Source organism: Triticum urartu, chromosome 5A (genome assembly GCF_056163025.1).
Source record: "Triticum urartu cultivar PI428250 chromosome 5A, HENAU_Tu73, whole genome shotgun sequence".
In the NCBI taxonomy this organism is placed as follows: Eukaryota; Viridiplantae; Streptophyta; class Magnoliopsida; order Poales; family Poaceae; genus Triticum; species Triticum urartu.
In genome coordinates, this window is record NC_141877.1 from 224,118,229 (window position 1) to 224,129,207 (window position 10,979).

The following is a 10,979-nucleotide window of genomic DNA, read 5'->3' on the forward strand; positions in this document are numbered from 1 at the left end:
AGCTTAGCATAATGATCGTTAAGTTTTATTGCTATTGCTTTCTTCATGACTTATACATATTCCTTTGACTATGAGATTATGCAACTCTCAGATACCGGAGGAATACCTTGTGTGCTATCAAATGCCACAACGTAACTGGGTGATTATAAAGATGCTCTACAGGTATCTCCGAAGGTGTTTGTTGGGTTGGCATAGATCGAGATTAGCATTTGTCACTCCAAGTACCGGAGAGGTATCTCTGGGCCCTCTCGGTAATGCACATCATAATAAGCCTTGCAAGCAATATGACTAATGAGTTAGTTATGGGATGATGCATTACGAAACGAGTAAAGAGACTTGCCGGTAACGAGATTGAACTAGGTATGAAGATACCGACTATCGAATCTCGGGCAAGTAACATACCGATGACAAAGGGAATGACGTATGTTGTCATTACGGTTTTACCGATAAAGATCTTCGTAGAATATGTAGGAACCAATATGAGCAAACAGGTTCCACTATTCGTTACTGACTAGGGAAGTGTCTCGGTCATGTTTACATAATTCTCGAACCCGTAGGGTCCGCACGCTTAATGTTCGATGACGATTTGTATTATGAGTTATGTGTTTTGGTGACCGAAGATTATTCAGAGTCCCCGATGAGATCACGGACATGACGAGGAGTCTCAAAATGGTCGAGAGGTAAATATTGATATATTGGACGATAGTATTCGGACACCGAAAGTGTTTCAGAATGTATCGGGTACGTAATGGAGTATCGGGGGGTTACTGACCCCCCCCGGAGGGAAGATATGGGTCACATGGGCCATAGAAGGGAGTCAAGCTAGCTCACAAGGGTGGCGCCCTCCCCCCCCCCAAGGGAGGAGTCTGAATTGGACTAGGGGAGGGGGCGGCGCCCCCCCTTTCCTTCTCCTTCTCCCTCTCCCTCTCCTTCCCCCTTTCCCCCTTCGATAAAAGGAAGGGGGGCGAATTGGACTAGGAGCCCAAGTGGGACTCCTCCCACTTGGGGCGCCCCTACGCCGGCCTCCTCCCCTTTCCCTCCTTTATATACTGAGACGGGGGCGCCTCTAACACACATCAATTGTTTCAAGCCGTGTGCGGCGCCCCCCTCCACCGTTTACTCCTCCGGTCATATTGTCGTAGTGCTTAGGCAAAGCTCTGCGTGGATCACTTCACCATCATCGTCATCACGCCGTCGTGCTGACGGAACTCTCCCTTGACACCTTGCTGGATCAAGAGTTCGAGGGACGTCATCGAGCTGAACGTGTGCAGAACTTAGAGGTGTCGTACGTTCGATACTTGATGGGTTGAATCGAGAAGACGTTCGACTACATCAACTGTGTTAAACTAACGCTTCCGCTTTCGGTCTACGAGGGTACGTGGACACACTCTCCCCCTCTCGTTGATATGCATCTCCTAGATAGATCTTGTGTGATCGTAGGTAAATTTTTGAAATTGCATGCTACGTTCCCCAACACAAAAAACCTATATGTAATATCCATACTACACTTGTATCACCATCTCTTCGCCGAACTAGTGCACCTATACAATTTACTATTGTATTTGGTGTGTTGAGGACACAAGAGATTTCTTATATTTGATTGCAGGGTTGTTTCAAAGAGACCATTTTTATCCTATGCCTCTCACAGATTGATAAGCCTTAGGTCATCCACTTGATGAAAAATTGCTATTGTCCTAAAAAAACTCTGTGCTTGGAGGCCCAACACGAGTCTACAAGAATAAATTGTGTAGTAGACATCAGTATTCTAATCCGTTGCATCTGTGGAGAAAGAAAGGGACAATGGAATTTGGCTTTATCTCTTGCAAAGTTCTCCTACAATAACTCCAAGTATAGATCCATGGGAAGGAGTCCTTTTTCCATTGTCTACACTAAAGTTCCAACATAAGTGGTGGACCTTGTGAAGCTACCATCAAAGGAAAACCCAAAATCAGCATTATCCTTTGCTAATAATTACATTGAGTTATTTGAAGAGATTTGTGGTGTTTTGGAAGCACAAAATCAGAAATATAAACAACTTGCTGACTGCAAAAGAAGGCCGAAATCATTCCAAATTGGTGATAAGGTGATGGTCTACCTTCGAAAAAAGAGACTGCCTTTAGGTGTTAAAGGAAAGCTTAGGCAGCGAAAGTATGGGCCCTTCTCTATCATGAGCAAGATAAATGATAATGATTATGTGATGGATCTTCCAAGCGACATGGGTATATCCAACACTTTTAATGTTGCAGACTTGACCCTCTACCGTCCAAAAGAAGCGCTCTATGAAGATAACTCGAGGGCGAGTTCGAAACATCCAAGGGAGAATGATGAGGAACAATAGATGAGGAAAATAAAAATATAATCATTTGTCAAAATTGTTTGGCTACTTCTAGATACTTCTATTGTATTCTAGTATTTCTTTTCTTTTCTCAACCCTGGCTACAGTTTTCGAGAGTCTTCTAGCTATGAGTAGAATGGTGAATCTTAAGTAATGTTTTTTAGAGTGTTCTAGCCATAAGTAGAAGTATGTGAAGGTTTTCCCTAATATAAATAGAGGTCCTCTTCTCAAGTTTGTAATCAGACTATGTACCCCCACTGCGTATAATAGAACTTGGTGTTCTTATCTAAGATCTTGGAGTAGATTTTGTGCTCTAGGAGTTCTGAATTGAACTCATGTTGCCATATTGGCCTGCATCCACCTCTAGAGCGATTTCTGGCGCAACACGTTGAACCTTCAACTCTAGTGTTGTACACTTTATAGCAGCAGGGTGGAGTTGCTCCTCCAAAACTTTGTGTTGCTTTAGGTCTCTACCTACATCAATTTTGCAACCAACATAGTTCGACTTTGCTTCCATACAACAAGACAGACCATCGAGGCAATGGTGAAGCATAAAAGAAGTAGTGAATCCAATGTAAAAAGCATTCACATGCTCCATCGTCATCAAACGGGTCCCTCTAGCGATTCTCTCCAGTCTGTTAGAAGGGAATAGAAAGGAATTGGTGGAATCGATGTTATTGCTTAAGCCTTATTGGCATATATATATAGAAATACAATGAGCACGAGGGTCGATGCAGTCATGGAAAGAATCATGGGACGGCGACATTGCAGTCGAAGAGATGATGCAGCTACAGCCCGTTGCTCGATCGATGTAGAGACACGTGTACTGGGAACGATCTTCACGGACTCATGCGGCCGAACGAAAACACGTACACGCCGGGCTGCAACGTACACCAGCACACAATGCAACACGTGTGGTTGTCCAGGCCATGACGCGAGTCATCATGCACAACTTGACGTGCTAGCAACAAAGCCACGAGGCGCACATAATGGTGCGAGCGGCCGCCGTAGCTGATGCGATGACGATCAGCCGGGGACGCCGTGATGCAGCTGATCTGGGCAGATGATGGGCGCCGCTGCCGTACCAGGACGCTCACGCGACATGCATGGAGCCCGGGGCACTTTTTAGCACGAGACCATGAAGATGTCGATGAAGTAGAAGTGTTGTAGACGACGGACGACTGCGGGCGGCGCAAACCGATCTACGAATCAAGAAAACCAAAAAAGAATACAGATCAATCAATCGGCGAGAGACAAAACCCTAATCAAAACATTGGGAAAATGACTCTTTAGGACAGACAATCAACGCGGTCGACGGATGAACCCTGGTTACGGGTTGTGTGGCCCCCGGTGACGATCATGGGAGATCGACCGCCCCGGGGCGGCACGAAGTGGAAGCGACAGCGATGGCTAGGATTTGGATCGATTAGGCTGATACCGTGTTAGAAGGAAACAGAAAGAGATTGATGCAATCGATGTTATTGCTTGAGCCTGTATATGCATGTTCACAGCTTGAGACGCTCTGAACCATCTAATAAGATAAGTAAGATAAGGTGTTTTGACGATCTGTGATACTATTCCCAAGTGGTGAAACGACATCATTGCGATCTTTAGCCCAAGGAATAGTGCAACAGATTGCTTCAAACATCGTGGGTGCTCTAGACATGCATGCTCTAATGATTGGAAAAAAGACTGCCATCATGATTGCTAATGAAATGCGCAAAGATGGCAAGGAATTCCATGGCACCTAGTTACAGAACGATCCACAACGAACCCCACCAAGCAACCATCATAATGTTTTTTCTAGAAGGCAGCCATAAAGAAAGTTGGTGAACCAGGGGTAATCATAATAACAGCTACAACAGAATTGTACAAACGGAGAAAATTCTTCGACATGGCAGAAGGAATGGGTTTTGCTCTTGCGTTTAGTTATCTCCCCATGCACGCTGGCAACACAGTTTCTTCTTAATCCAGCTTCTCAAGTTCACCCATTCTCTCTATAATCGCCTGAAGAAAACACAAGCGATGTCAAGCAGCATCTGAGTTCTCCGTACAGATAAAAAGAGTATCTTATCATTTTCGATGTCAAGTTTGGCGTCCCACAAGCTCTCAGAAGACAAGGTGTAAACAAGAAAGCATCGATGTGAGGCTACATAGATACTTCCTCCGCAAAGAAATATAAGAGCATATAGATAACTATTTTAGTGATCTAAACGCTCTTATATTTGTTTACAGAGGGAGTACTTTCAATCAAACCGTACTTTTGCTTATTGTTCATTCTGTGATGATATAATACAGATGCAACTGTAGTGTTAGTGTACTTTAACATGCATCTTACAAATAGGGGGATTTAGTATCAGAGTATGTCGACTCAGCACAAAATGCAGTGTAACAAAACATTCTAAAAACCGTTGTCGGTGCTAAGAAGATAGCTAGGGAATTAAGCCACTAAAAATGTGTGCAGTAATTGCTAGTTGATTTCCGTCACCAAATATATAATATTACTAGTAAGATGCCCGTGCGTTGCACGCAACACCGAAATGCATTGATCCGGGTCATCTCATGTTTAACAAATATCGATAGGTTTCTTCAGATATTCATTCTTCTCTAGAGCTCACAAGCATACGGGTGAATAGTAAATGTACGAAAATAGATTAAAAAAATATCTTTTGCAAACAAAAGCGTTCAAGTGTTCAACCTGCACCCAAAACTTCATGAAGAAATAACACTTATTGTGCTTTGCAAAAAATGATCTTCAAAAAATATTTTTTGAGTATTGATCTTGTTTATTTTTTCTAGACAGCTATGAATGTAACTCGGGATGACTTGGAAGGGGGCAGAGGAGATGGCGAGGAGGAGGGGGTCATGGTGGTGGTCGGCAATGCGGCCCAAGCGAAGGCATGAGAGGCGTTGGGGGCAGACGACACCAAGAGCAGCGACCTCTCCAGATTCTTCTTATTTTGTCATGAGATGGCTAGATGAGGTGAGAGGCAGGGGGTTATCTACAAACGAGTAGTGGAGTGCGGAGGTCTTTTTGTAAAACTGACATAGTTTGTCTCAGATGCGTTGGATGTAAATCGAACGGTTGTAAATGAAGGATGGCCATCATCACCGACTCAGCTTTTTATAGGAGTAAGATAAGAGATGATAGATGAGGTACCTTTTTGCTTGTTTCTTGCAGCTCTCCAGCGAGAATAAACTCATCCAATATCAAGTAAACCTAGAGAAAACATGATAAATAATGAATTCAAAATTATAAATGATTCCCAGCCACAAGAACAATTTATTCAAAATTTAGAAGATCTTCAAATATGTTCGATTTAAAAATATAAAGAAATTAGAAGTATAATCGGTCAAACTTGGTTCAGATTACACCTAAAATCAACTTTAAAATGTTTCCTCTTTCCAGGTCCAGTTTAGACTTTAGAATGGATTACTGTCTAATGCAAATACAGTTTGAATCTTGACCAAATTTACCAAGGGTTGAGTGTAAACTATATGGCTGACAGGAAGGAATTTGAAATCATGCGAGCAGAAGGACAAATCTGTATCCAACTATAGAATAGCTGCCTACCCTTGTCAAGTTATGTTTCATGGTTTCCGGCAAAAAAAAAAAGCTATGTTTCAAGGCAAAACTTGCCCAGTAAATGAATATTTAAACAAATACACTACCAGCTGAGTAACTTCCATCTTTTTCTTTCAACACGAGTGAGGTAATATAAACAGTTTTGAAATAGCTATTCCCATGTTACCTTGTGGAAGTTAAATACTAAATCAAGTTCACACACGTTGCTGAAGAAATGGTCCAATATCTCCACAAATAAGTGGATACATTCCAAGTATACCAACTCATTATCCGTGATATCTACACATATTGAGAAAAATAGTCCTGCATATCTCCTGTAGATAACTTTGTGCGTACGGAACTGCATGAAAAAACATCCAATTAGATTTTGCCTGCTCCCCACTTGATAGCAGTTTCTTACAGATATGTCCATAGATTGAATAGGTTAATTCACTAGGAGCATATACAGTGTGGTGTTTAAGAGGCTTAGAATTTCTACCTTAGTCATCTAACAGTATTATTATTAACTTGCATATTCAGAATGTTACTCATTGTCGAAACCAAACACTACCTCATTAAGTAAACGTACCTAGTGGTAACTGAGAATCGTCAACGAAATGAACAAATTATCATTCAAGATAATGCCCAAGGCATTTATGGTATTTTATTACTTGGATTCTTTGACTGTTTGAAATCAGTTAGCAGATGACTCTTTATCTTTCAAAATTTCAGAGCCAAACCTATCTATCTCTTCACCCTGTTTTTAGGGGTTTCCTTTCCAAGCTTACCATACTACTGACTTTGTAATTATAAGTGGGATATGAACGGATTAAGGACGAGCAGCCAAGGGGATCATAACAACAAATGAAAAACACGCATGCAGTATAAAGGTAAAAGCCCCGTCTTCGTGATCCAGAACAGAGGTTGTACACGGATACAATATACAACTGTTTTCATCGGATATTCACATATCTATCAGTGTAAGACAACACAATTGATGCTCCTGAAAGATCTTCTGCGTATGTAAATTTGGAAACTGGACATGCCATCTCAATTTGGATCCTACAGTTATCCTGCTATTCACCGATGCACGCATGGCAGCAAAGGAATTAGAATGGATTCACTAAAGGAAAATTTACAATAAGCAAGTATCAAGAACCCATTAGCTTGACATCTAGCAATAGCATATATCAGGAACCACTCACAAACTATGTACCAACTATAATGATAAAAATTACGCTTTTAGCAAACCCAGCAAAATGTGCAAACAACAACAGATGTAGTATGAACTATGAACCCAGCAGTATAGCATTCAGTGTCTTCTCTACAACTACTGCATTCAACCTGCAGATGCTTGTGTAGTTGCATCTAACCAAAGAACAGCTAGGCCACAAGGCACAACCTTTTCTAACCGCGATTCAATGTACCTTTGTACTCCCTCCATTCCAAATTACTCATCGCAGAAATGGATGTATCTAGAACTAAAATACATCTAGATACATCCATACCTGCGACAAGTAATTCGGAACGGAGGGAGTACAACAGTATCCACAATTCTACAGCGACTAAACTTATTCTACCTTTTGATCAGATCAAGAACTCAGAGCCCTGGTCTAAATTGCTTCAGACCAAAGCAAAAAAAACGATATCTAAGCTAATTTCGCTTGCGCATATACAGCTGTTTGGCCTCAAATCAGGATCAAGAATTCAATCACCTCAACGAAGTTAGTGAACTTGGGGTCCCTGTTGACGACCAGCCGATGCACCTGGGATACAGAGGAACAACACAGATCAACAACACCCTAATCAGATAGAATCTTTCTCTACGGCTAAATGGGCTGGCCCTGGCTCCGCTCACCTCATACTCAACCTTGTGCTTCTCTGAGTCCTCGAGCGGGACGTAGTACTTGGCCAGCCGCGTCTTCCCCTGCCGATTCTGCAACAGGATGAAACGGATCTGCAAAGAGGCGAGCAAAGATCGGACGGAAGAATGTCAGATCCCGGAGAGGAAACCCGGCGGAGTGGAACGCGAGAACGATCCGTACCATGCTGGGTGATGATGATGACGACCACGCTTGAGAATTCGCGGGATTGGAGCTTGGGAGGGGAATGAATCGGATTTGTGTTGCTTGGTTTGTTGGGTTATGCAGAATGAGCTGTGGGTGGGTTCACCGTTGAAAAGTGGTGCCTCGGCTTCCTCTCCAACCACGCCAGTATTGCTCTTGCATGCGTTAATTTAACTTCTGTGAATTCTTTTTTACGCAGCCGCTCGTATGCACGCAACCCATACCTACTAGCACCTTAAAAAGACTCAATCCATACATCATCTTAAAATTAACAAAATCATTATAGACGTCTTCATAGTTTTTTTTGAGCATCAGTACAGACACAAGCGCTCATATACACGCGCATACACTCACCCCTATGAACGCACACACGCACATCCTACCCCTACGAGCACCTCCGAGAGACTGAGCCGGCATATCATCTTGAGATTTACGAAGTCACCGTAGGCGCCTCATCGTCGACGGGAACGTCTCCTCCCACTGAAAGCGCATCGCCGGAAATCCTGAAATAAATCCAAGAATAATGCGATCACCAGGATTTGAACCCTACTGGGTTGGGGATACCACTGTCCACCTAATCAACTCAACCACAGATTGATTCGCTAGACGTCTTCATAGTTGAAAAAAAACGTTTCCTTCCATTGAACCCACATGGCCGAAAGATCTGAAATAAATTCAAAAAATATGAGCACTAATCACTGACGAAGCATAGTGGTCGTGACCCCTTCAAGTTTTGCATATTTGTGACGAAAAAATTCAAGAGAGAGCACACATTAGTGACAGTTCTGTGTTTTGCGCCCCATAAAATTCAGATTTTGTGTTTTGCCCCTTCCTCCCCGTCTAGCTTTGTCAAGCTCCGCCACAATCACCAATGGCAAGTCTAGGACATGAACCCTAGTGGCTAGGAATACCACTGTCCTTCTAATTCACAGGTGGTTCACACTTCTGTAAAATTTTAAAAAACACGTTCCACATTAAATAGCACATAACCGTGTTCATCTGTGTTGTGATCATGAATTTTTTTTTGGAATAAATTATGTGAAAAAGAGATAAAAAAATTTAAACCCATCAATACAACGAAATATACATGTTTTATTTGAAACACAATGTACGTGTTCATTTTGTGCTAATACTTAGTCCAACCGCTTTCTCCATGTCATTGTTCGTGTACATTCTCTTCATCTTTTCATCATATTTCAATTTATTCTTTATTATTCAACCGGTTATTGTTTTCAATTGTATTCCCGCCCCCCCCCCTCCATTGTTACTATTTACCTTTTTCCTGGGTGCATCTACTTCAGTGTCAACTTTCACTAGTCTTCTTTTTTCACATGATTTGTGTTCTTCCTTTCACTCGTTTGACGTCTTCTTTCTTAATTTGGTTTATGTCCATTCAATTATCCTCGTCTTTCTGTTCTAGCCTATTTCAAATTCATGGCATGCTTTTTCGCAGTGCAAAATCATCAACTCATTATTCGGTGTTCTCATTGTGTTACGACACATTATGTCATCTTGGACATACTTGTCGTTCTAAAAATATCATTACATATACCACTATGATTTCAGCGCGCCCTTCAATAGAGTTTCTACTAGGAAGAGTGAGGCAAGAGAGTCAAGTGTGGGCATCTGCCGGGCTAATGAAAGGGAATTGACGGTGTCCTGGACTAGGGGGTACTCACCACGTCGTCTCCCAATCTATTAGATTGGGCCGAGGACCCCCGTGGCCGTATACTCATGGGCCAGTTCGGACGGCTGCCGCATACAAGGAAGATTCCACAAGACTTGGCGATCAAGACAAGGACTTCTCCCCACCGGCGTATTCGGCTAGGACTCTTGTTATCCTAGGCCTCCGGTGCATTATATAAACTAAGGTCAGGCTAGTCGATAGATATACAATATATACAACAATCATATCATAGGCTAGCTTCTAGGGTTTAGCCTCCTTGATCTCGTGGTAGATCTACTCTTGTACTACCCATATCATCAATATTAATCGAGCAGGACGTAGGGTTTTACCTCCATCAAGAGGGCCCGAACCTGGGTAAAACATTGTGTCCCTTGTCTCCTGTTACCATCGATCCTAGACGCACAGTTCGGGACCCCCTATCCGAGGTCCGCCGGTTTTGACACCGACATTGGTGCTTTCATTAAGAGTTCCGCTGTGTGATCGACAAAAGGATCGATGGCTCGCCTGCAGATCAACTGCGACTTTGGCATCTTCGTCACCAGCTCGACTGGTCACCTTGGTTCGACCAAGAATTGCGCCCCGTGTTCGGATCACCATGTCCGGACGAGGGCCTTCATCAAACATCAACTCCGATCTCTATCAAGATCACGGAGGAATCATCTATGGAGCTCGGGGGCTCAACGTCAACATTGCCCTCAAGCGACCGTGCTGTTTTTCTGGACAGCGAACTCGTATCTGCCACCACCACCTCCTCGAGTATCGCTTTGACGATCGCTTTGGTGGAATTGTGCGGAATTGAGTCTACAACAACCCTGGAAAATTTCGTCGAGTTCCGATGGAGGAATCTCTGGAAATCCACGATATACCGGAGCCCTGTCAAATCTGGATGGGAATTTGGATGATTTTAGGGCGTGGTGTCCAGCTTCTAGCTCGGACGTCCTTTGGAAGATCCAACCGTTGATAGGCTGCGGAATTCCAATATCTACCACCTCTCAAAATTTGAGCTCGATCCGACCGTCCAAACTCCGGGAACCTTCCGATTAGTGCATTACTTTTCGGATCTGTTTTCTGCGTGAAAACGAATCCGACCCGAGTTCATCTTTTTTATGAACAGGATTTCGGACATCCCTTTTGAAGGAAGTTTTGTATGGGGTATTGTGTTTTGTTCTCGAACACATCCCACTAACTGTAAGATCTTTTGAACATGATCTTCAACATCATGCTGGTGTCAAACCAGTCCGGCAATATTACTCCACGGCTGCCGATTTGCGCTAGACACGGCGTCACTTTATTGAGCCGAGCTCAACTTCTTCGGATCATCATCTC

At 43.0% G+C, this 10,979-nt stretch overlaps 1 protein-coding gene across 1 annotated transcript; it reads right to left on the bottom strand.

Annotated features, from left to right (window-relative positions):
- Positions 1-4,015: 4,015 nt before the first annotated feature.
- Positions 4,016-8,185, bottom strand: LOC125508515 (SNARE-like superfamily protein). The gene is made up of 6 exons (XM_048673242.2): positions 7,946-8,185; positions 7,759-7,857; positions 7,616-7,666; positions 6,088-6,261; positions 5,496-5,555; positions 4,016-4,342 (listed from the first exon to the last, which is right to left on the bottom strand). The coding sequence occupies exons 1-6, from the start codon at positions 7,946-7,948 to the stop codon at positions 4,301-4,303; spliced, it is 429 nt and encodes a 142-aa protein (XP_048529199.1). The 5' UTR covers positions 7,949-8,185; the 3' UTR covers positions 4,016-4,300.
- Between the last annotated feature and the right edge of the window lie 2,794 nt (positions 8,186-10,979).